This window comes from Parus major, chromosome 3, assembly GCF_001522545.3.
Source record: "Parus major isolate Abel chromosome 3, Parus_major1.1, whole genome shotgun sequence".
NCBI classification, from domain to species: Eukaryota; Metazoa; Chordata; class Aves; order Passeriformes; family Paridae; genus Parus; species Parus major.
In genome coordinates, this window is record NC_031770.1 from 106132699 (window position 1) to 106158743 (window position 26045).

The 26045-nt window shown below is 40.8% G+C and overlaps 1 protein-coding gene across 2 annotated transcripts in view; it reads left to right on the forward strand.

The window, feature by feature from the left end:
• FKBP1B (FKBP prolyl isomerase 1B) overlaps positions 1 to 26045 on the forward strand; it is a 44089-nt gene that overhangs the window by 15966 nt on the left and 2078 nt on the right. The window contains exons 1-2 of one of the 2 annotated variants that reach the window (XM_019006146.2): positions 22428 to 22452; positions 24802 to 24914. In XM_019006146.2, coding sequence (XP_018861691.1) covers positions 24804 to 24914 — 111 coding nt within the window. In that variant the 5' untranslated portion in view covers positions 22428 to 22452; positions 24802 to 24803. Of the gene's footprint in view, positions 1 to 22427; positions 22453 to 24801; positions 24915 to 26045 lie in introns of those variants that run through there. The other variant, XM_015622824.1, reaches the window with a different exon arrangement.

Below are 26045 nucleotides of genomic sequence, written 5' to 3' on the forward strand. Positions count from 1 at the left end.
TTCCTGTTTTTAGATGTATTCAAAGAAGATATCTCTAATACAGGTGTATGTATGCCATAATAAAAATACAGTATAAGTATAAAGACCTTAGATTATAATGTAAAAAAGTTCAGGTCAAAGTGAGTATGGGTTTTTAGTGTTCAAAACATTTTAAAATAAATTGTGACTCTTGTTTTGTCTCAGTATTACAGTTCTGAAATATTTTATGTTGTGTTGTACCTTGTTCAGCTTGTTTTTCTCATCTGTGTTTTTGGTGAGTAACGCTAACAAAATTCTGATTTAGGATGTCATAGAAATGGAATAGACTATTTCAATTGGAAGGGACCTGCAACTATCACCTGACCCAACTGCCTGATCCCTTCTGAGCTGACCAAAAATTATGGTGTAATATTAAAGACATCATCCCAATGTCTTTTAAACACTGACAGGCAATTTTGGGGTCATCAATAGAAAATCTTGTCAAGCTGGCCCTCAAGAAGTAGGTATGTGGATTGCTGGATAATGTTTACAGAGAATTGTGAGGTTTTCCATCATGGTCTGCAAAGAATTCATGACACCCTGAATAAGAAACTTAAAAAGATACAAAAAATTAATGTCAGTGCATCTAAAATTGACTTATTGAATAGAGGACTTTCCAGTAGACTGTAAAGTGGACTGGTGTCAGCCCCACTGTGATATTTTTGTCAGTAGACAAAGATATCAAGGTGATAAAAATTAACAAATACATCCTGAATAAATATTCTTATCCCATAGGTCATTGATACACAGTAAGAGGGATCACTATGTAATATTATCACAAGTAATTAATGTGTTTCAGTTGCTATAAAACTTTACAAACTTGAAGGTGGAAGAGCAGAGAGTGACTCCTGTGCTTACAGATAGGAGCACTTTGTCACGTGAAGCAGTGACTTTGAAACAGACTTGGGGAGTGGTGGGTGGTTATCAACTGAGCATATGCTCTGAGCTATTCTTCTGCCACAAAGCTGACTGCAATCCCTGAATATATAAACAGGAGCACTGAGGAGAAGAGAGGAGGGCCAGAGGTCTCACACAGATATTTCAAAAACAGTGTGCTCTGTTCTGTAGTCTACAATGCTGGAAAGAGACATGAGGATGGTAGAAGTGCTAGAAGACCTTTCCAGCATATAAAATGCCAATTTTTTTCAGCAGGGGTTAAGGTATGGTTTGCTACTTACATGGGGAATAAACAATTGATAGGACAATTGAATAGATTTGTTAGTTCACCAAGAGACATAAAGGTATCTTGGCTGGAAAGTGAAATTTTGCAAATTCACCTTAAAATAAGGTGATACTGATTTATAAATAAACTGATTTATACTGATTTATAGTGATACTGACTTATAAATAAACACCAATCAACAATTGCAATCTCCTCCTCTCCCTGAGAAATGTTTAAATCAGCTGTAATTCAACCAGGAATTACTTAGTGAAAATCCTGCAGCCTCCATGAAGGTAGGAAGTCAGAAGAAGAAATTGCAAGGATCACTTCTGGCATATAGGTGCATTAATTAGTAGTTTTGTCATGTATTTTGGAAGTTTTGGTTGCATTCTTGCTCAATAGTCTTTTCCTTGTGTAGATTGGTCCCAGAGGCTTCACATCCTTCCTAGATTTATGGTTCTTAGGACTGGGCTATTAATTTGTCCAACTTCTCCCATAACTATGTTTGAACTTGAACTCATTTGCTTCCTTAGGTTTGATCATGCCAGTTTCTTTTCCTCTTTTGCATTTCATTTTTTGTGTTTCCAGATATTTGATACCTTTTCCTGTATAGTTATGAATGACAACTACAAAATGGTGTCAGTCAAAACGTTACCTGATTTTCCAGCTTCTGGGTCATGGTCAGGTAAATCACAGAATGGGACAGGCTGAAAGGGACTACAGTGGGTCATCTGATTCCAGCTTCCCTGCTCAAGCAGGGGCATCCCAGAGCACATGGCACAGGATTGCATTCAGACATTTCTGGAATATCTCTAGTGACGGAGACTCCGCAGGCTCCCTGGACAGTGTGTTCCAGTGCTCAGTGACAGCACAGGAAAGAAGTTCTTCCTCATATGCAGGTGGAACTTTCTGTGCATCAGATTCTGCCTGTTTCCTCTTGTCCTAATGCTTGGCACCACCAAAAAGGTGCCCTCCCATGGGTGGAATTCACTGACACCAGAGGACAGTCAGCATTTTGCAAAAGATAGTGCCTACTGTAAAGAATGGGCTGGTACAGCTCTGGAACCATTTACATCCACTTGCATTCTGATCACCAGCTTGCACTGGATATCCTTAGAACTGGTCACTTCTCAGAAAAGTAACTGAAATTTATTAAAGGGATATTAAAAAAATGTTAAAAAAAAAAAAAAAAGCTTGGTCAATTATAGAATGTAAGTTAGTGTTTCAGAGTCATTTTCCATGCTTAGCCAGAGGACTTAATTATGGTTTTAGACCACTTTGGTTGATACAATTTCTATTAGACAGTGCTTATTTATATGAAAACCAAAATAGCTTCATTGAAACAGATGGGTGTTTGACTTCAAGGTATGTCTTTGATGTGGGGATTACTGGGCAGAAACCTGGGATTGGAGCTGGGACCAGACAGCTGTAATGGCTCTTTCTATAAAAAACAGTAAGTACTAGACATGCCCAGTGGAAGACAGCAACACCTACAAGAAGGGAGTCTTTCCAAGGGAATCTGCAACACACAGAAACATCTGCAGCTCAGGAAGATTGACAAGCCATCATGCTGCTCAGGCTAACAAACACTGCATAAATCCCATTGCAATCATCACATCTCATTTAATTGACATCCTACTACTTTGGTCTTCTTTAAAAACTTTATTTGATTGACTCTTCTGGAAAACACTTCCTTATCAATGTAGTACAGGCAAAGCAAGTTTCTGCAGCAGCTGTTCTCAGGTGTGGAAATTGGCCATTTGAAGCCCTGGACCACTGTCAGCTCTGCCCTGTTTTGCAGCAGGACTTTTTGACTCTTATTCTGCCATGTGTTCCTGTCCACAGGGCACGTGGTTATGAGGTTCTCTGTGTCACACACACTCACATCAGAACTGTATTGTGTTGGCAAACACTGTTCACAGTTTGGACTTTAAGCATACCTCAAGGACATCTGTGTATGGGAAAAATAAAAATAGCCACACTAGCAAGAACATGGAAATATCCCCTACAGATTGATGGTAAAAGAAAATGATCCTGCCTAGAAATACCCTGTGTACATCACAGAGAAGTTTGCCTTGATTTTTAAGTCCTGCTGACACTGGAGGTGGTTTGGGGACAAATTCTGGGGTCACTGGATGATCTGTAGTGGTCTGACTACATAGAGAGGACTGGTACATGGCTGGGGCTGTGTGGACACAGCAGCATCCTGGGACTGCCTGCACATTCCTGGGCACTGCAGGTGGCAGTGGTGCAGTCTGTGCATGGTGATACTGAGCACTTTGATCCTTTCCCAGTGCAGGCCTGCATCATAGACATTACAAGAAATAACATGGATGGCCTCTTTTTATTGGTAAAATACAGCCTCGTTCCATGGATAGTTTGAGTGTAAGACTTTTCAGTTGATTTTATAACAGTATTATTCTGTTTAAGTATAAAATGCTACCTACTTTGTGTATTTTCTAGACCTAGTGATCAAACCAAATACACAAAAAAACCTTTGTGAAAGATGTCACAATTCTCATCTGTCAATGTCACAAAGCAAAACCTCTCAAATGCAAATTCACCTGTAGCCCTGATTTTGCTGATTTTTCTCTAAGTATCTGTTCATCCTTATTTTCAATAGAACACAACTCTTCTTATGTTGGAGTAACCATCAGAGATTTTCATCGTGCTACTCACAACTGACATAATGAGGTTAATTTTATTGAATTTGGTTCCCTGTACCCCAGTGTTCCTGATTCATCATTTCTTTTGTGAGTGAACACTGAGATAACGAGATAGCAGGTTGACAAGGGCAGAAATACATTCAGGTTTGAAACGATGGATGTGCCTTGTGAGCAAGTTCAGTCAAGTAGGATGTCAGTCTGTTCCATGGGGATTGCCAGGTCAAAGCTGACTCAGAATTGGTATTTATGAATACTCCACCAAAATACAAGCATGAATAAACATCTCATTAACACACACATCAACTGATATATTCCACTACCCAGTATCTACACACCAAAGCTGAGAAGAACAATATGAAATTTCAGTATCAAAATGACGGCTTTCTGCTGTGCTGCAATACAAGTTCTTCATACTGGATAATAAATGTACATGTTTTTTACTGAGTGGACATGATGAACTTTGCAATGTTCTGACTTGTCCATTTTCTCAATTTTAGGAATTGGGGTTTTTTTTTAAGCATTAAATGTCTGAGATGTTTTTGAACAGCTTAGGAAGTTAAACTTTTATAAAAGATATGTGGGCTTTGAACTGATGGTAATTACTGTAACTTTGTGATAGTTACACTTCGTGTCTGCGGAAAATGTAAGAAAATACTTAGACTTGAACAGTTTTTGAAATAATTTTGTTGAAATCAAAGGAGTTTGATGCCCAGGTGCATTCAAAATGCCCACATTATGATAACTACTACTACATATGATGACTACTGCATATTTAGACACCTAATTATCTTCAAATATCTTCCCTTTGTACTATATTTACGTGCAAAAAAATGCTCGGCAGTGTTAAGTTAATGGTTTGACTTGATGATCTCAGAAGTCTTTTCCATCTTAAATGATTCTGTGATTATAGAAACTGCCACTTGTCACTAGTGTTGTGTTTCTGACATGGGTGTGTTGATGTGAGCATTGCAGAGGTGTTTGGATAAATTTGTATTTTCAACCAACATTTTTATGTAATAGAAAAGTGTGTATGAGACCAGATATTACATTCTGCCATCCTGGTTGGTGTGACATTTTTAATCCGGTTATTACCTACTGCATTTTGTGTACATTTTCAGTTTAAAGGAGATTGTGTGAGTGACTCTGCAGCAGACACTGTGTATTTCTCAGCTTTTGCCAGACTTCTTGATGTTATGAATCATGGAGACAGGTCTGGTCACATTAAATGAATATTGGTCCCATTTGGCTTGCAATTTTAAGTACTTACTAGTTTATTTAATAAAGATGTTGAAAAGATGTTGACTGCCTTCTGTTACATACATGTGTGTGATACTCCCAGGTGTAGGAGATGTGGCACGTTCAGCCTCTGGCTCGAGAGGCTCTCCTGGGTTGGAGACAAGCACGTTCTCATTCTCCAGCACCCCAGGCTGTGTCTACATTACATCTGACAAGGGCTGTGAGCAGGAAGGTGTGAGAGCCATGGCTCCTGATCACAGGCTTGCCCCGAGGCACGCTGCCGACTGTCCCTGCCATGTGCCTGGGGCCTGGCAGCGTACTGAACTTCCAGACAGGCTTAGACAGGGTCCCTTGGGCTGTGCCCGGAGTTGCACTTGAGTTTCACTGTCTGAATACAGAGTGAGTCTGATCCGGAGGGCAGCCTTTGGATGACCCCAGCATGCAATGGAAATACCCAAAGTCTTAGAGCATAGATAGCTCTCTAAGCTGCAGTTAGGTTGAAGATACGTGGCTGCAAAGGAGAGAGAGAGAGAGCAGTTTCAGCTGAGGAAACATCCATGACCTTGACATGCCCCAGCCATGATTTTGTAGCTCTCCACTGGTGCTAATCCATGTTGGCTCAGACCCCAGCTGGGATCAGACAGGTCAGCGCCTGCTTAGAGATTTCTGACTGGAGAACAGAAGCAGAGCTCAAAACAGAAGGAAAAGAATGAAAGGTTTTAGGATTAGACTGAGAGTGATTACATTTGTCTTGGCAGTAGGAATACCACACACACACGCAGCGCTGGGTAGCTGCTTCCTGGCGGCCCAACGCAAAGTGCTCATGGAGCAGCATCCAGGCTGTGCATCAGAGCATTCACTCAGCTTGCAAGTCTCAGCATGGAGCCAATTCCAAAGCTTGCTACTGGCCTCATGGGGCAGTGTATCTATGTCTTCTATTTAATCTTACTTTGGACAGACTCAGAACCTGATGACAAGAATGTCCCATGCATGATTTAGCGCCTGCAGACGGTCAAGACATGCCTATGTTAATTTCTGGTATGTACAGGCCAGAGGGAGAAAAAGCAAGGAATTTGATGGACATGGTAGGGTAGCTGCAAGGAACACCCTCCTGCTACTCTGCAATGCAATGTGAGAGTCACAGCAGGTAAAAAGTTTTTTATCTATGAGGACACAGCGTAGTGTTTGCTTTATGGATCTCCTTAGGGCTACATAAGGAAGAATGTTCATCTGCTTCTTGAAAGCTGAATGTTGCTGCAATTTGTGATGTTTGTGAAGTTCCATTATTGATTTTATTTTCTTAGGAGAAAAGATAAATAGAAAATTACTTATTTTTACACCTGGGCATGCCTTAGACATCAGGACATTAAGGCATTAAAGCTCAAAATGACCGGGAAGCAGAAGATAGTTCACTATTTAACATTCAGCTGGAGAGCTATGTTTACTCCTGTATTACATAACTGCTTTTTCAGACAATTTCTGTATTTTTCCATGCATCTCTGAAAGTACTTCCAGTTATTCCAGTAAACATGGGTGTGTAGGAGGAAGGGGACTAACTGCTATAGAATTGGTGAAAATAATGCAGTTATAGCCCTGTAATCAGATTCTTCAGGATGTGGCTCTTTATTTCACAGTTCTGCTTGCTAAAGATCTGTCCTGCAGTGATCAGCCAGTGGCAATTCTTGGGCTTCAGACAGAAATATTCAGGCAGGGAAATTTGGGGAGATCTACAGATTGAATTTATTCACAGTCATAAACTGCTGTCCAGGGTGAGTGATGCATTTAGCTCTGCAAAAATAAGGAATGAGCTGGCCAGTTATCACAACCAAACAACCATTTTAATGGTTTCAATGGAGATGATTTTGGACAAAGTTTTGCTCTCAAATGTCTTCCCCACTACTATAGAGTTGGGGTTTTTTAATAGCATTGTCATTGTTTCCTGGAATAGGGAAAGGAGAATTTGATTATATTTGTGTTGTAGTATCAGTCAAGAGCTCCATTGTGCTTAACTGTGCAAAAAATGGATTAAGAGAAACTCATTCTCAGATAGCTGAGGAAGATGTACAACAAAGAGGAGGAAGGGACACAGACACACACATGTAATACTATGATATTTATGTTTTCAACAGCAAATAAAGTGAGAGGTATCTCTCAGGCAAATTATCCATTTAATAACTCATTTTCCTATAATGTAATGACACATTTAGGTATTGAGGAGAGATGCTTACCGAGTGAGGTGGCCTCAGAGAGATGCATACAGAGAGCATTCAGGGCATAGAGCACGAGAGTCAACACCTCCACCAGGTCTCCAGGACCACTTTGTTTGTTTTGAGCGTGTTTTAGCGCCTGGACAGCCTTGCCTGGGCTCACTTCAGAGTGAGGTGATTATTCTGTAGAATGGAAAGTGTGACTGCTGCTGTTGATACCCCAGGGAGAGGGAGCTGGGCATGGCACAGGATGTGTGCACAGACATCTTGTGTTGAGCCAGCCCGTCCTGTCCCGTCTGTGGCCTGCACTCACCTCGGGCCGGAGCCGCCACCACGGCCTAAGTGCTATAATAAGCACTTCAGGCAGAGTCTGGCTCCCCCATTTAGTCTCCCTCCACTTTTGGTCTGTAAATATTTGTCCTGTCCACATCTATTGTTGGCACAGAGACATCAGTAGAAAGTTCTCTTAAGCCTTTGCTTGCATATTTGGATTCGGGCCAGTGGAAGTTAAACCTGATCATCTTAGCCTCTCACTACCCCTGCTCCTTTTTTTTTCAGTAGTAAATGATGACTCCTTGAGATGGACCAGATTTTCCTGGGGGCAGGTTGGCATTCCCCCAAGGCATACACATTTAATGGCATGTGCAAGTGCAAGTAAACAGCAAGATAGAGGGGGTTTGTTCCTTTTGTACCCACTATCTAATTTGTTCCTCCACACTTTTCCCACCCACAGGGGGAAGGATGGCTGTCTCTCCATACAAGCCAAAGTTTGATTTATTTACTTATTGCCTTCCTTCCCCAAGCTGCCTGTAGCAGGCACATTGAATCTCCAAAAATGAAGGTGTTAATACAAGTATCACTTACTGCCCCTCCTGTAGGATCCATGCCACTGTTACCCAAAATGAGGAATGATATTTGGATGAGTCAGGGAGTCTGCCCTGACTCAGACTAACCAATGTAGGAGTGTCTCGGGGTCATGCATATTTCTATTAATAGGGTCAAACTTGAGTAGGGAGCTCTGGTTTGATTTACCTATATTTAGCCATCACACCAAGGCAGTAAACCCAGCCAAAATAAACCTGACTCAATTTTCTTTGAATTTGTGATAAAACAAAATAAAATGCAGCCATTATATTAAGGTAATGAAACATGTTCACTTTATTCTGTGCTCAGCCAACACACTAATTTTTTATGTTCTGCTGATGCAGTAAAAAGTATTGAAACCAAACTATTTTTGTGTCTCATGCACATATTTTTTTTTTTTGTCTTCACACAAATTAAACCACAAAGATCTGTTTTGTGTTCTGGTCCTTTTAAAGTGTATGTGCAAGGATACTGAGAGAAGCTTTATAATTTCTCCTTCCTACCCTCTCAGTAGACTCTTGGTACTACCATTGTCCTGGTACCAGGACAAATGAAGAAAACGTTTCTTACTGTTAAGAATGAGTTGTGGGCAGATATTCTCACTGTATCTTTTGTAATCCCACCAAGGTTTATTAGTCCTGGGTCTAGCAGAATAATTCCATATTAGAAAATCTTGGTGGTGCAAGGTTTAGAATGTATTTATTTTCTGGCTTCCAGGAAGGCAAATTGTCTTTAAATACAGTGAGTGAGAAAAAAAAATAGCAAAAAATTGAATAGACTATCTAGGGAGCTAGGGAAACTGTGTAGGAGAGTAGAAAATATCTATAGCAGACTGTATGGTGGGAAAACCCTGTATCCGAAGTCTCATATCTCTGGAATGGCTCAGTGAGAATTTCTCCTCAGCTGGTACGAGCTCACATTGCTCTATTGACCTTTTTGAGGTTCAATTGATTTACACCAGCTTGAAACCTGACCTTTTGTGTCCAGATAGCAAGGTGGCATAGAACTTCTGTGTCCAGATAGCAAGGTGGGAGAGAGCAGAGCAACACGTCCTAATCTCCACAAAGGCTTCTGAAGCAGATAAAAAAGCAGAGCCCCTGCTTTGCATTCTGTAACACTTTAGCAGAGCCAACAGGATGTGAAGCTGCTCTGAACAAGATCAGAACAGCAGTTACATGTTCCTGTAACCTTAAAAATACAGGTGAGACTGATTTGTGTTCTCTTCTGAGCCAGAATGGTTGACATGTAAGCAACCAAAGGGAGGCGTGGCCCAGGGCACTCAGTCAGTAGCACTGTCACCACAATAAAGATCATATCTGGGCACCGGCATAAAAAGGTTCTATGGACTGTTAAACCAATTAGGGATAAGATAACATGTTCTCCCAGTCACTCGGATGGAGTCTGTCTGCCTTAGAGTAAAAACATAATTGTGCCATAACTAGAAATGTTCACTGTCATCTTCCTGTCGTGTGTGAAACTCTGTATCCTTTTAATAGCTGTGCAAAACATTAAAAAAACAAAACAAAACAAAAAACCCCAACAAAAATCTGTAGTTTAAATCTTCCTCCCCTTTTTATAAAAGCAATACCAAGAGTCAACAGAGATCTTGGAGCTGACCCAGAGGAAGTTTGGTATTTGATTTGAACATGCACAGTGCATCCCTAAAATTCAAACTTCAAGGCTAAGACAAATGTATTTTGTCTTATAACTCTGTTACATGACAGACAGATGTCATGCTCTCAGCCTGTGAAACATTTGCAGCAGGAATTGTCTTTGCAGCATGGCAAATGACCTTTCTATATTTTGTTGTTTGGTGGTTTGGGTTTTTTTCACTGCTACGGCTTTACCTCCAGCCATTATTAGATTACTAGGCAGAGAACATGACACAAAGCTCAAGCTGATGTGAGAAAATAAAATTGTATGTATTCACACATACACCAGCTCTGAAGAATTGCTTCTGTTCGTGTGTTTGTTGGATGTAGATATGATCCACCTTCAGGCAGCACTACAGCAGTAAGGGCTTTACTGCACGGGATCACAGGGCCCCCTGTGATCTTCCTTGCTGGTACAATTCTGTAATTTCTCCTTCCTTCGCATCCTTCCACTCTTACTTGCAACAGGAAGACTTAAAAAAAAAATAAATAAAAAAGAAAATATGCTATTGTTGGATTTCTAGTCAACAATATCCTGGGAAAAGCAGCATTGGCTGCTCCACTGAAGAAGTTGCTACAAGATGATGTCATCTGGCAGTAGGGACCAAAACAAGACAGGGTATTGCAGCAGCTAAAAATGACAATCTGCAATGCACCAATATTTAGGTTTCATTGTCCTACAAAGGAATTTGGGAAAAGAGATGCAACTAAACACTGATGGAGTTCTGACTGCTTGCAGGGTGCACTGTACCTGTACTAAACACATAATCTGATGTAAGAGAGGTAGAAAAATACTACACCTGAACAGAAGCAGACTCTTCTCTTTGCTCCAAAAATTACTTCTCTGCTTAATGCAGTGTTGCAATCCAAATGTATGTGGTTTATAAAACACCTTTTCTTTTTTTTTGAATCATGCTACTTTCTTTTAAACCTTTGGGAAACACTGTTGGAAGATGTATTTGTGAAACTGTTTAGCAAAATGTTAATTTGAGATTTGCTGTCTAGGAGTCTGGTGTCATAATCTCCAGAGTCAGATGCTCAGATTTCTGCAGGAAAGGCTGTTCATGTTTTGGAAGGCACCTCAGTACTAAGGGCAGATCACAGAAGGGCTCATGGGATCATTTGTAAGCTGTGCAAAAATTTATATGCAGGTTGTTTTTTTTCTTGGGGAGTTGGCTGCTGAATAGCAACCCTACTGGGCTTTGAAATGTGTGATCACCTCTCCAAGAAGGCTGTGAACAGCAAGTAGAAAAGTGAGGATCCATGAGGACAGAAAGCAATATTTAATACTCCTGCTAGAAGGCAAACACGAGGGCATGCAGTGCACAGGCAAGGCAGATTGTCTTGTGACTGAGAAGGGCAAAGCACACAAAAATTACAGAAATATGCATAGATCAATAATTGAATTATCAGAATTGTTACAGCTGTCTTAGACTTTTGATACAGTAAATATTATAATAGCTGCAATTTTCCATTTTATTTCCTTTTTTCTTGATAAGTGTTTTATGACACAAACAGCCAGAATACTTACAAATCTGCTGAATGATTTCCAAAGACCCAGTATCCTGGGTGATTGCTGCCCTTGTGAGCAGGATCACTGAGACTCCCTGTGCAGGCAGACAGTAAATCAGCAGATCTGTGTGTAAGCATTAAAATGGTACCCAAAACAGCCTCTTTTTTTCCCCAAAAGCATTTTTTTTTCCCTGTGCAAAATGAGAAAAAAGCATCTTAAATGAATTGAATGTTTACATGTTCCATAATGTTAGATTTTATGGATTGCAGAGTGAGCCATGTCACCTGGTCAGGGAAGATCTGTTCAATTATTTTTAAAAGCAATGTAGAATACACAGGTGTCTGGGTGAATGATTATTTTAGGCCACATAACTGTATCCCTCTCACATAACTCTCAGCTTCTTTCATCCAAATTTTAGCTCAGTTCTGCCTTTCTTGTCTCTGGTTTGGCTGTGTGGATACTTGGATTTTATCTGATATGCCTCCTCTTCAGCAAGCTTCTTACGAATTTAATCTTTTCTGCTTTTCTTTGATGTTTACTCCTTAATAACTCTGGTGTCTTTTACCTTGGATATAGTTAAACAATATTTAGTGTTATGTAGATGGAAAGGTGGTGGTGTTCAAGAGCCCCTTAGACTTCATCCAAGCTGAATTTTAAATAGATTTAAATACTAATAATTGGAAGACCAAGCAATGAGGTCTTCCTAGAATGTAACATTTCATATGAACATAAGCATTTTCTTTTTATTATTTTCTAAGGCAAAATGTTTCATTTCATTCAACCCCGAACTGTATTTTCTCTACAGTTTTGAAATTGAACAGGACATTGATTATTTTTTCCACAGAAAAACAATCTTTGATATTGTGGTTTGAATGTTTTTGCCATTTGTTTGCTAGGAGCAGATTTTTGTTGACTTCACATAGTTAAGTTGCTCTTATAGATGTTACTTTTTCAGTTACACATGCTGGGATTATAAAAGATAGTGTGACCTGGGGTAGAGCACAGTCTGGTCTACAGCAGTCCCTGTGAGTTATGCAATGTATGCACAACCTCAGTCTTTGCTTTTACAGATTATAATATTACACATTTCACTATAGAGTCTGAAATCTTCAGGCTTTTCATTGTTGGTGTAATAATACATTTGTTTATGTAGTGCTTTGGTGTTTTGTCCACACTCGACTTGTGTTGCTCTCCACTCTGCTGTGCTGTTGAGGTATTTTTGGCAATGTTTACCTCTGTTGTTTGTGTCTTCAGACAGACTATCTGTAATATCTAAACTGACTTAATTTACAATGTCTTTTGTTTGCAGCAGTCCTGAGTGTGAAAACACTTGGTTTTTGGGAAAAGGTTATGGTCTGTGCAGTCCATCCTCAACTTCCACTAAAGGCAGTGAGGGCAATGCAGGGACAAACCCTACACATCAAGCACTGCTGATCTAAGTCTTGGGAGCAAGGATTGGTTTCCCAGAAGGGTTGTGGTGTCCCCATCCCTGCAAGTGTTCCAGGCCAGGTAGGATGGGGCTTGGAGTAGCCTGGGCTAGTGAGAGGTGCCCAGAGAAGAGGGATTGGAACGAGATTATTTATCTAAGGCCCCTTCCAACACAAACCATTCTCTGATTCCATGAGTCTGTGAAGTGGGATCCAGATCTCTGCCCATGCCACTGACCTGCAGAATTAATGCTTGTTTAGTTTTCTCCTGACTCTATTGATCTCTGTTTCCAGCTACCGTAGTCAAGGAGGGAGCATAGAGGGTGATCCCATTGAGTGTTCTGGTTGTCTGATGATGAGAACACCATCAGAAAAAGTGAAGAACATGAGTTTAAATTCAGGGTTAAGGTGAGGTTTAACTCATAGTGCCTTGACAAGAGTTTATAATAGGAAAGGTGGGCAGCAGTACTGTCTCTCCCGACCACCCTTGGAAAAGGATGAGCTTTCTCAGCCTTCTGTCTGTCCTTAAAACCAGATTGAAAGCTATACATCCAAAATTAATGATGATGCTAAATTTTAGAAAGATATTAAAATTGAAGTTCATCCTTGTACTTACTGTGTTCTGCTACCTGACTATTGTCTGTATGTCATTTGGTGCACAGGCTTTCTGTATCTCACCTTCTGGAAGTGCCTGCTTGTCCTTACTGCCTGTGTAAGAAACTTCTGTTCTTCTTCTGTCTCTAACTTCAGTAAAATGCAAGGGGAAAGTCCCTAATGTATGATATCCCTCTTCTTACCCCTTTTTCTGAGATGTGTCCCCTAAAAATGTTTGTTTTGCATTCTTGCTTCTTTGTTGCCCAAGACATGAGTGGCTTATTAAGGAGATGGAAATAGATACAGGCACTTGGAAATTCCTATTGTTCTTCAGAGAGACGACTGTAATGTCCAGCAAAGCAATGTCTGAGACCCATCTGTCAAGATAACAGCTGCTACTTTTTCCATAGTTTGTTTATAAGATCACTGAAATCAAAACTTAGATATGGAAAAGACCTATTTATAAGAACAAACTGTGCTGTTAATAGCTCCTTTCCACTGTGTCTCGGAAGATACTTTAAGGGCTTACTAAATGAAGCCTTTCAGGATATCCAAGGCAAAGTATATTAGTTAATAATATTATTGCTGGATCTGCTATTGACTGGCTGACCTATGCTTGTTTCACAGGGAATAAAATGAAGGTGAGTTACACTTACACAGCTGTCTGGTGACACAACCTATTCTTTCTAACATCCAGTTTTTGCTCTTATCACAAATGTACACTATTCCATATTCTTGCAGGATTCTGCTCTGGAAAATAGTCCTGAGTACCTGATTCAACATAGATTTAAATTACTGAGATCCAGGTCTCAAACTGTTACATATATTTTTTGTACTTTCATTAATATCAGGAGAACTGTGCCAGTTCACACCAAAGAGAACCTTCAGCATCAGAAATGATGAGCAAAAATAGGAAAAAAAAAAAAGTGGAAAAAAAATAATTTTGTAGTAATATTATTTCAGAATGAACTCAAAAGTTTACAGACAGAGTGATATTTATGCCACTGACCGTGTCTGCCTTGGAGCACATAAAACACTGTTTACATTGAAAACTACTGCAAAAATACTCTTTTTTTTGTGAAAGCAGGTGCATTCCTAGTAGGTGGGAAGTAGTACCTAGTAGGTGTACATCCATGGAAAGATTTGTCCCTTTGATGGGTGTATCTCATATACCTTATAAAATGATAGCCTAGAAAAGTAAAATAAGACATTTCTCCACTGGAGGCCTACAGCACACGAAGAAGCTTCTGCTCAGCAAAGTGATGGGTTTATCTGATGGAATCATAGGCTGAACTTCTGACAATGCAGTAAGGGTTTCCCAACATGTAACTCGTTAATGAGCCCTTCTCAGACATCATTCAAAGACTAGAAGGGGCTCTGTCTCCTGTTATTCCTACAGCAGGGTTGCTGAGTGTAAGTGACTGGGTAGAGCCATGGTCACCGAGCCTAAAGAACCTCAGGCAACATAATACACTGGAAGGCATTTGGTGCATAAATCAGAACCAACTTGGTTTCAAGATGCATTTTTTTCACTAATCTTGACTGTCATCAAGTAATTTGGGGTGGAATTAAGCTTGACTGTCTTTAGGTACCTAGAAGTCTACAGTCTGTCCATGTCAGTGGGGAGAGCACAGCATCAAGATGCCTTTTCCGTCCCAGCAAGGGACTCATCCCCTGAGTGAACCAGCAGTGTGTTCCACCTGATCACCCTGGAAACTCTGTGTGTTATGCTGGAGTGAGGCCCCATAGTGGCCTCAAATTGGTGCCAGTGAAGTAATGTCTCATTTTTCTGCATGGAATCGTAGGCAAGAGGAGATGACTCCCCAGGAATTCTCCAAACACTTGTGAAGGGAGGGGCTATTGCATAATGCCAGCTGGGAAGGTTATAGCACATGTCTAAAATAAGATATTACAGGGATGTCTGACCAGTCTAGATCAAAAAGTTGGACATCCAGGATGAAAAGCATTGGACTTCTGCATTATGTATGTTTTATATACATATGAGATCATGGTGGAACAGCAGTGTCTACCTCTGGCTTAGAGTTAATGTAATCTTGGCGTATTGACTGTGGCTGGCTGACATACTGGCTCAGTAAACATGCATTTTTATAAACTACTAACTTCTCTGGTTGTGTCCTGTGTGTTTCTCTCTTTTTCCAAGAATGTTTTTCCTTTTCTCCATGTTATTTAAGAAGCGAGTAGCTGCTAAGTCTTTTGCATGATATTAGATGAATGCTGTGTTTGTCAAGATGAATCTCAATAAAACACTCCTCTGTGAAGGAGCTGTAGCCATGCTGAGCAGTAAGAAAGTTGGATGTGACAAAGAACCAAGTAAACAATGACCTATGGAAAAGGAAGAGCATTCATTCATGAGGGATGTGGGGAGAACTGTTACTTTTCAATTCCAAATGCCCTAAAAGCCAATATACCATTTTAACACCTTGGTGTTAAATGGTAACACATAAATAATATAATTTTCATGCTCAAATTTATTGCCTCTGGGCATTCCCAGAGAAGCTGTGGATTCCCCATCTGTGGAAGTGTTTAACACCAGGCTGGATGGTGCCATTAGCAGTTGGATCTAGTGGAAGGTGTCCCTAGACAGGGAGTTGGAATGAGATCTTTTAACATTCCTTGCAGCCCTGACCATTCTGTCATGATTCTCTCCATAGTCCCTTAATTCAGTGCCCTACTAGGGATGGGTGAATCTGTCACTAGGCTGTTGCTAGCTTAAGCCACAGGAATCAGAAGTGTTGCATTTAAATTAAGATCTTTTGCACAAATTTTATTTAGAAGGAAACATACTACAAGGCTAGACAGCTGAAAACCAAAAAATGCCCAATCTGAGAACTTTTCATCAAATCATTACACCTAACTGCTGATAAGATTGTCATGTTGGGCTGGAAAGGTGCCTCTTCTGGCAGTTTCTTCCTTGGAGCAGAGGAGAAATTAAGAATCTGGTGCTTTTACCCCAAGTCCCCTCTCATGTGATCTCAGAGCTTTCACAAGCAACCCCTGAAGATGCTTTTCTGTTTTTCCAGCTCCCTGCACCCAGATCTGTGTTGAGAACGCCGGAGTTCCACCTTGGGCCCTTCTGGTGCCATACCCTGAGAGGCAGTGGCTGTCACACTCACACCTATTTCAGTGTGGTTTAACCTGCTTCACAAGTTTGTAACTTCCCAATGGGAGGTCACATCCACAGTTGTGTATGTGCCACAGGCTAAAATGTCAAATCCACGCTCTCAGAACACAGGCCACCATGAAACAAAAAGGGAGGAGGGAAGGAAATACATGTGGTATAGGATAAGGATGAGACTGAGAATGAAATCAAGGTGAAAAAAAGTAATATTTTACTGCTCTGTTCTCATGGTGCACTAGGTGCTCAGAATTCTTTGGGCAAGCTCTGCTGCTTGTGTTTGTGTGGGAAATCTTTCAGACTCTCTTCTCTGTATTACAGCCATGCTTGAACTGTTCTTTGTGCTTTTGGGCTGCTACCAGAGGGCAGGGACAGAAAGACCCAGACCAGTGAGGAACATTCCCTCTCCCTGAAGACCCTGTGTTGCAGGACATGGTGCTTGGGGATAGAGAAATAAGAGATCCAAAGTATTTCCATATTAATACATTCTTTCTAAAATGCTGCTTTAGACATCTATCGTCCTTCTCATTAGCATTCCCACACTGACCTGATTCTGCCATGCTTATTCAAATGAAATTTGCCTTATGCTGCAGTACATGTATATTTTATAGTCAAACTTTGTAACAGTAACAGAATCAAACCCTAAAATAAAATAACTGTTTTAAGGTGATGGGATACCAGAGGAATTGTTTTGGTCTCTTCACAACTTAGGTAGAAAATGCTTAGTGAGCCTCATATCTCCCTTGAAGGTAAATCTACTTTTCCTTCTCTTAAAAGTATGCAAATCCCTAAAGCCGCTAGGACAGAATAATGCCTTTCAGCAGAATGAACTAGACAATTGCAGGTAATTTTCCTGGCTGTGAAGTCGAGCTAAGTGCAAGGTTCTTTCATATTGTCTTGTGGTTGTACGCAACAGTGATTCATAGCCCACAGTGATGCATTATTGAAGAGCTGTCTGTTGTGTCTTCATTGCATGCTGTCAGCTGCACGATAAATAATTGATTGTGCTGCTCTTACTCCACATTAAAGATATATGAGTATCTAATACACGAAGAAAATGAAGCAGCAAGGCTGCCTGTGTTCAAAAGATGAAGCATTACTGAAGTGCACTGCGGTAGCAGGAACTGGGAAGTGCCCACCACCGCTCTCCGTTTCCCACTTCTTCGAGTCGGTTTGTCATGGCAACAAATGGCACATTCAAGTCCTTGCTGTTGCCTTTCCAGACAAAACAAAATAATTGTGGTATAGAGCTGATATGCTGCAGAGCTGTGCTTATCCCCTTCCCCTTTTTTCTTCAACTATTATCCCTCCAGACTGAAAATTCCCTTAAAGTATTAATAATTTTTTCTTAAGTGGCTGCAAACTCTCAGTTTTGCAGTCAGTCAGGAAAATGCAGTCTGAGACAGTAAATCCTTTTTTCCACATAAGAATTTGTATTAAGCAGAGGAAATGTTAGCATGACAAAACTGAGTGTTTGCAGTGGTACTAAATCTCTATTGTTGAGCCTTTCCCTGGAAAAGTGAGGCTTCCCTTTGTGGTTCTGTTGCCAGAGTCCCCAGACAGGACACAGTAAGGTGGCCCCTGTTCCAACATAGCGTAGGGGACAAAGGCATCTTCCAGCTCACATTCAACACTCTTTGTTTCCATTACAAAGGCCATCAGTAAAATTCAAGAGACAACAAATTTGTCCAGAAGAGTTTGCTTTGGAAGTCAAATCAAGGAAATCAGATGAGTATGCTACTCACTGTGTTGTGTTAAGTGGAGGCTCATGGCCAGGTATAACTACAGGTTACTGGGAGCTGTTTTTACAACAAAAATGTCTAAAACACTGAATTGCATTTTGAGATAATAATAAAATTAAGATGGGAGAAGTGTGAGATGTCTGGCTGATGCACATCTGAATTCTGATGGGATGAGTTGGAGAGCTGAGTTAGGTCTTAGGAAGAAGAAACACGAGGCACCAACAGTCGCCCAGAAAAACTGTTGCCCGGATCTCTGTGTTTAACACCAAGACACAGGGGAATTAGTTTTTATTCCTGAGGGAAACCACACATTTTTCAGATGTGTTAGCTTGAGACTCAGCCACAAGCTAAGGTAGGAATACCACTGAATGCAGGGAGTGTTTTGCCAGAGTATTTCAGAATAGAATCCTGAAGACAACAGATCTGTTTTAATGTAAAATGCAAGTGACACTGCAGTGGCATTCTGCTGGTGTGAATGAACCTGGGATGTGATTTGTGGCTTTCTGGTTGTGTTTCTCCCACCACACCTATGCAATTGTACTGAACTGTGTCTTCCTCTATACACTGGGAAGGCATCAATGTTGATGCAAGGACTTCTGTGCAGTTACTAGAATCTTTCTGATAATATATTTTTCAGGCTAAAAGTGGATATTAGTAATAGTTGCATGTTGTAAATGGGGGAAAGATCAGAATTTCCAGCCTTTGTGATATTCTCCTGAGAGAATATGGATATATTTTGATATAGAAACAATATACTTTATGAGGAAAAAAATAAACACTTGAGATGAAAAATTCTTAACCCACAGCAACATTAACTCCTCAGAAGGTCCTAGGAACCAGACCCAAAACGTGTTCCTAACAGCAGAGATTGATTACAGGGCGTAATTGGAAATGCGATGGCATTGAGGGACATCAGAATATAGTTCCTGTCCTGAAGAGCCTCTGGTTTACATAAAATTAAACAGGATAGTGTCCTAGAAACACCTTCTCTGCCGCTCTTTATGCTGCCAAAAAAGTGTTCAGGAAGTAGCTGTCTTTAAGCATATGTATTGCCTTTACATTCTGTAGGTAACTACTGCTTGAAAAAATAAGGGAATGGAATACTTCATAGATGAATGATGCTGATTTTTTGAAAATCACCTATTTAATTCAGTTTATCCCCTCAATACTTGTGAGGTAAGTGAATCCCATTGTACAGGATAAAAAGAGAGCAAGTAGTGAAATCAAGAGATTTGTCCTGGATTAGGATCTTCATCTTCTGATTCCCAGAACTTGTCAACACTGCAGAGACAAATAATTCAGTAAACACTGGAGTCAGAGAAGCCTGGGATGCAATTTTGCAATTTTTCATCTAGGGATGGATGGCTGAGTTAATACTGCCTCACAAGGACCCTATAAAAACCTGGCAGTCTAGCATTTGGTTTAAGGTATCTTACCTTTTGTAAGGTAGTTGACTGAGAATGATAAACAGTTCCAGGAGGCTATTTCAGTACTAACATCTAAATCTAGGTGGGATGAATATTTCTTGGAGGTAGCTCTCTTTATCCATTAACCACAGGTGTAGCCTAGATGACAGGTTGAGACACAGTTTCTGCCTTTGAACTAAATAACATTAGCAGTGGAATTTACACATTACATTTCCAGGTTCAGGCACAGAAGCTTGACAGACTATCTGTGGATGGACTTCAGTGTTCTCTCTCCATCCATCCTTTGTGTGGATAACAGTTTGGCCATGGTTTGGGGCTGGGTTTTGTTGGGACAATAGGTGTATTAGGTGCCTAACAGCTGGGCTGGCTCTGTGGATTTGTGCTATAATTGGTGTTGTACTCCCAGCTGAACCATTCTCAGATGAAAGAAGAAAAGTAAGCTAAAAGAAACTTAGTCTGTGGTCCAGCCTTTCCATTCCTGACTCTCCTCAATAATGGAGCTTCTCTGGTAACAAAGATTGAGCTTTCCTCTTGGTAGCAGCTCTTACAGGGTCTTCTTCCGAGGCAGATTTTTTTCATTACGTGCATAGGATCTTAATGTTGGTATGATCCCTGTTCCTCTGCCAAATGCAGTTGAAGTTGGCTCAAAGACTCCCAAGCTATTAGGCAAGTGCAGACAGTGACATTTCATTAGCACTCTCCCCTTAGGAAACAGACTGCAGTGATGGGATCATGGCTAAAGCAGTGTAGTGTTAAAAAGTAGTGCAGACACAGCTACAGACACACCTGTGTTTTAATAAGGAGTAATAACTTGTGTTGAACCTCGCCTGAAGTTGTGTTTTCACTGCCAGTTTTGTCCAAATGGCATTGTAGTCCACTGTAGATTGGATGGAACATGTGGCCATGTTCCTTAATAAAATGATCCATCTGCTCTTTAATCTGCATCTTCAGTGAGCTGAACATCATTGGATGTGATTCAGTAGGACCCATTGTTGCTGTCCCAGGACCAGTCCGGCTGGCAGCATGGCAATAATAGAGGGATAGGTGTGATGGAGAGCCCCAAGATAGATTTTAATGTTGATGGAGACTGCATGGTCTGAGGGGCTCCTTCCAGAGACCCAGAGGCATGGTGAGCTTCACAATGTAAAGGAATATCTGAGGGCAAAGATCCAGCTGCAAATGCAGACCAGGGACATGACCTTAAAAGTCTGAGGTAGGATGGCTCCATCAGCATCCCCCCAGCACCCCACCTCCCCAGGGCTTCAGATTTATTCCCTCTGTCTCAGGAACCTGGTCCCAGGTATGATCTTTCCCATCTAATTAGGTTCCCACAACCTATGATCTGAAATGTCTCCTTTTCTATAGCCACTTTATTTTTAAAACTTGGTTTTCAATTAGGATGCCTTGTAGATCAAAGTTTTCAAATCCATGACATATTCTGATAACCAAGTTTGTGCAATTATTTTAATACAATGATTGTTCCCTTTCAGAAACCTAAGGTTTTTTAACAAGTAGCCATATAGGCATCTAGATGTCCTTGCTCAGGCAAAGCTCTTATTGATTGTTCTGACTTGCAAAACAATGTCGTTGCTGAGTTCCAAATTGTGGGTTTTTTCTCCCTGCTGTTAAGTAAATAAAGATGTAGGCTGAAGATGGGCATCCATCCCTGTTGAAGAATATTAACTAAATCAATTTTTTTCACAAAAAAAAAAATCAATTGGTGCATTAGCAGGAGAGAAAAAAAAGCATCATGCTGTTTTAGCTCCCAGGAGCCTGCAAAGCCAACTCTAACTCTCAGAACCAGAGATAAAAAATATCTAAAGTTTACATCTAAATCCTTATCAGAACTTCTTCAGGGCACGTGGAGTCTCTGACTCATTTCCAGAATGTGCATTTAAAGGGCATTCACATAAAAATTGACCCTCCTGCCAGAGCTTTGGTGAATACAAACACATTTGACTCTGCATCCCAGTTTGTCTTCCTAAAGCAGTAAGGTGATGACAGAGGAAGTTACATTTATGAATCCATAACCTCTTGAATTTTCAGCTATTGCTGAAAATAGGATGTTGCTGTAAATACAGAAAAGCCTGATTTCTTCTACAAGGCCTAACACATTGTCTCTGGGCATTTTCTAGTGAAATGAATTAGTTTTTAAATGGTGTATCAAACTAGCAAGCTCGTGGGAAAATGGAAATGTTACTTTAAATGGGAAACATTGTCCAGGAGCTCTTGTCAGAATCTCTGAAGAGTTAATTCTGATTCTGCCTCTGGTTTGATGTGGGTTGTTTAGTAAACCATCAGAGCTTTAAGCTAAGAGTTCTAATAGGATTTAGTTGCAAAGTGAAATGAATGCATAATAAAGTGTTGTGAAACTTTGCAACTGAGTCTGAACTTTCAGATTAAGGCTATTTTATAACAGCCACATCCTTGGGCTGATGTGAAGAATAATTAGGGTTTGCGTACTGCTTTGAACATGCAAACTGTAATGACAGTACTAAGTTTTAATATTAAAACTATTAAATATTGGGATTCTGTAATAGCCTCCTTCCATTTCATAGAATCATAAGGTTTTATGATGTGTTTAAAAATAAAAGTGCTCTGAGGAAGGACTGTCACTTGAATTTAAGATCAAATACTTCAAAAAGGATTATATGATATGCCTGAGAGTTCCCCCTGAGCTGCTTCTCCCTGCCTGCTCTCCCCCAATACAGGCTGAGTTTCCATATTACAAATGAATCCGTCTTAGTCTGTAGCTGGAAAACCTTGTTCAGGAGCTGCTGTGTCTTCCCAGCCTGCCTGGAGGGGATTGTGAGTATCACTGAGCTTATACATTGCATAATATGTCCGTTTTTCCCTGTATTGGTGAGGCCACTCCTTGAGTTCTCTGTCCAATTCTGGCCCCTCAGTTCAGGAAGGACATTGAGGGGCTGGAGTGAGTCCAGAGAAGGGCAGTGGAGCTGGGAAGGGTAAACCCTATGAGGAGTGGCTGAGGGAGGTAGGAGTGTTTAGTCTGGAGAAAAGGAGGCTCAGCAGGACCTCATCACTCTCTACAACTCCCTGACAGGAGGGTCTGGCCACATGGGGGTCAGGCTCTGCTCCCAGGGAACACGGGACAGACAAAAGTGAAACAGCCTCAGACTGTGCCAGGGGAGGTTGTGGTTGGACATAAGGAGGAATTTCTTCATAGAAAGGGTAATTAGACATTGGAATGGGCTGCCCAGGGAGGTGGTGGAGTCACCTGGGTGTGGCACTCAGTGCCATGTTCTGTTTGACAAGGTGGCATTGAGTCATAGGTTGGACTCAATGATCTCAGAGGTCTTGTCCAACCTCATTGATTCTGTGATTCTGTCATTCTATGTACTTGTATCGGAGCACACATACAACATTTCATTATTTTACTGTGAAAAACTAAAGGATTGTGTCAGGCACTATTGGTAATGATTATGAAACATTCCTTACGGGCAAGTAATTCCACAGTTTTATTTCTAAGTCCTTGGGCACATGCATAGGTGTGTCTGAAAGACCAGCCTGGACAAACATTTGACTTGGCTAATGACTGATTTGCCTTAATATGGCATTTGATTCTAATATTGATGTAAAATATAATATTAAAATATCTGGACAGAGAACCCCACTGGAATAATCAAACCCTGTGTGCTCACAACTGCAAGTCCAGAACTCCACTGCCACTGTTTTAACTACTAATGAATTTGGAGATACCTATGTCTGAGCTGTTGTTTGGACTTCCCTTTATTCATTGGACAGAAATAGGCATTGCTGGGATGTGATTTGTTATGTCCTAATGTACATCCCTAGATCTGGTTAGATGAATTGCTCCCTGAAAGTGCATTTTTCTCTGACTTGATTATCTATTTTCTCTGAGTAATTAGCTGAGAAGTAACTGGCTACCTCTTAGAAGCCTAAAGTTGGTAAAAATGAATCCTACCTTTTTAGTATCTGTTTTTCGTTCTGGCACATCTTGTATTTACCTTTGATTCATAGTACAGATTTTTTAAGCAAGCAAAATATGTCTCTTTGTTATTGGACAATAATTGATGGTTTTTACTGAAAAATAAAATTCATGCATCAAGCTGATCTGTTAATATAACTGCTTTAATGGAAAGAAACTAGTAAGACTTTGATAGTTTGGTATCTTTGATACTGGATCTTAAGGACACTTTTCTCAGCATTTTCTTTCAAAGCTGAACTTGTTAATGTTCTTTGCAACCAGAGTATTTCTCAGATTAATGAATTTTTCTTTGTACAGCTCCTTGTATAGGAGAGTCATAGTGCTTGCCCACAACACTGGCTCTACAGCACTACAAAGGAAAGATTGATTCCAATATATAAATCTCAGCCCAACCTTGCAATATTCAGAGGAAAGGATTTTAAGTACCAGGTACTTCTAAATCAAAAGCTACCCTAATTATCCACAATTTGAAAAGAGAAGGAGAATAGCTAATCATGTAGTGCTGTCGAAGGTTTGTCCACTTGCTGAGGAATCTGGGCATGTGTTCAAAACCCATGGATTGAAACAGTGCCCATCCAAAGGAACGAGTAATGTGTTCTGAGACGTCTCTGGTGGCTGAATGGAAACGTGAACAAGGGTAGTGGAACATTTATATAAATGTCTTTGCCACTTCATATTTGTGACTGCAGAGTCTTTTCTTTGTGTATGAGGAGAGACATGGAGTTGTCATGTTGTGTAGAGGTTTCACACACATGGTGTGGGATGGCCCTGTTTGTGTAACATACATTATTAGGGGCAGCCCTGGATCAGGCACCTGTCTTGGGATTCTCTCTGCTGCTGCCTCCCACTTGTTCCTTGCTTGCTTTTACCCACTTAGGCAGGGAGCTCCACTGTGCAAACAACAGCTCTTCTGTATGTCTGTGCAATGTTTGGTGCAATATTGGTTGTAACCTATTGTGTTGAGAAAAATAAAAATAATTTCCATTTTTAGAGCCTAAATTACTGAAAGGCAAAGGTAACAATATGGCACCACTGCAGTTGCCTCTCCTTTTTGAATGAGATTTCAAAGGGAAAATGGAAATGAGCAGCTGATGTGACCAAGACATTAATTTTTCACTCCTTCCCTCTCCTCCAGCACTTAAATTTAGATGTAGCTCAGACTGAAACTGTGTGTCTTGTTTTGGCAGGAATGCTGCAGAATGGAAAGAAGTTTGATTCCTCCAGAGACAGAAACAAGCCTTTCAGATTCAAGATTGGCAGGCAAGAAGTCATTAAAGGATTTGAAGAAGGTGTTACACAGGTACTAATAAATTGTTCTGGCTGAACCTGGGGCTGGCTGAAGGATGTGTAATCTCAGCAGTGTCCAGGGCAGTGGTGCCAAGACCAAGTGGAAATCACAGTATAGGATATGGTGTGTTTTTGTGAAAGTGTGGTGCATTTGAGCACAGTATTTCCTGTAGTATCCATCCATCCATCCATCCATCCATCCATGGCTATCCCCTGCTCATGAGCCTTTCCCCATGGTATGCATTTGGGAGGGAGAGGTGAAGTCCCCTCCCCAGGTGCCATATAAGCCCTGTCTCTCTCTCATGGGCAGCTCCACAGACAGCAGTGGCCTTTAAAATGTTGAGATGGCAGCTTTCTATGGAGTGACCTCTATTCAGCTACTCCATAAAAGTCCAAGCTGCCCTTTTTCATGACATCCATGACCCAGCTACAGATTCTGACCCTGATGAATAAGGTACCAAACTGCACTGTTACATTTTTATGACTTCAGACACCCAGCTACAAAACATTCACTGACCAACCCTGTGCTGAGAGAAAGAAAACTGCCCTCCATTAATTACAGTGTGAGTGCCAGCACAGTAAAAGCCCCACAATACAATTCACTGCCAGCTCTTGCTTTTTGTGCCCCCCACACATGAGGAGTGTGATCAGGATGCTCAAGAGCTTGAGTGAATGAGATTAGGGTGCAGATTCCTTCTGACTTCCCATTTCAGGATCCAGGAGCTCAGTGTAGGAGGCAACTGCTCAAATACTCTTACAGGAACAACTTTAGCAAGAACAACTTCCTGTGCTTAAATAGAGAGAAGGGAAGAATGCAAAATGAGAAACAACCCACTGAGGAATGAAGCAACCATGCTTTTCCAAAGAGGGGTGGAACAGGCAAGGGTTTCCAGCCCTACAGAGAAAGCAATGCAAGCATTCCTTTCTCTACAGCCAGAGGAGTCCATTTGAGGAATCCTATGTAAAAAATACCATCTTCCTCTGAAGGATTTGAGTTGGACTGTTTATTATTTGCTTTGCAGAAAGGCCTAAGAGAGCTCAGGACTGCAGAGCTGTAGGAAACAGAAGCCAGTGCGGATAACACAGCATCAACAAGCACTGGGTGAATCTGCTCATCCCTTCCTTACTGCTCTCACTCCTGACT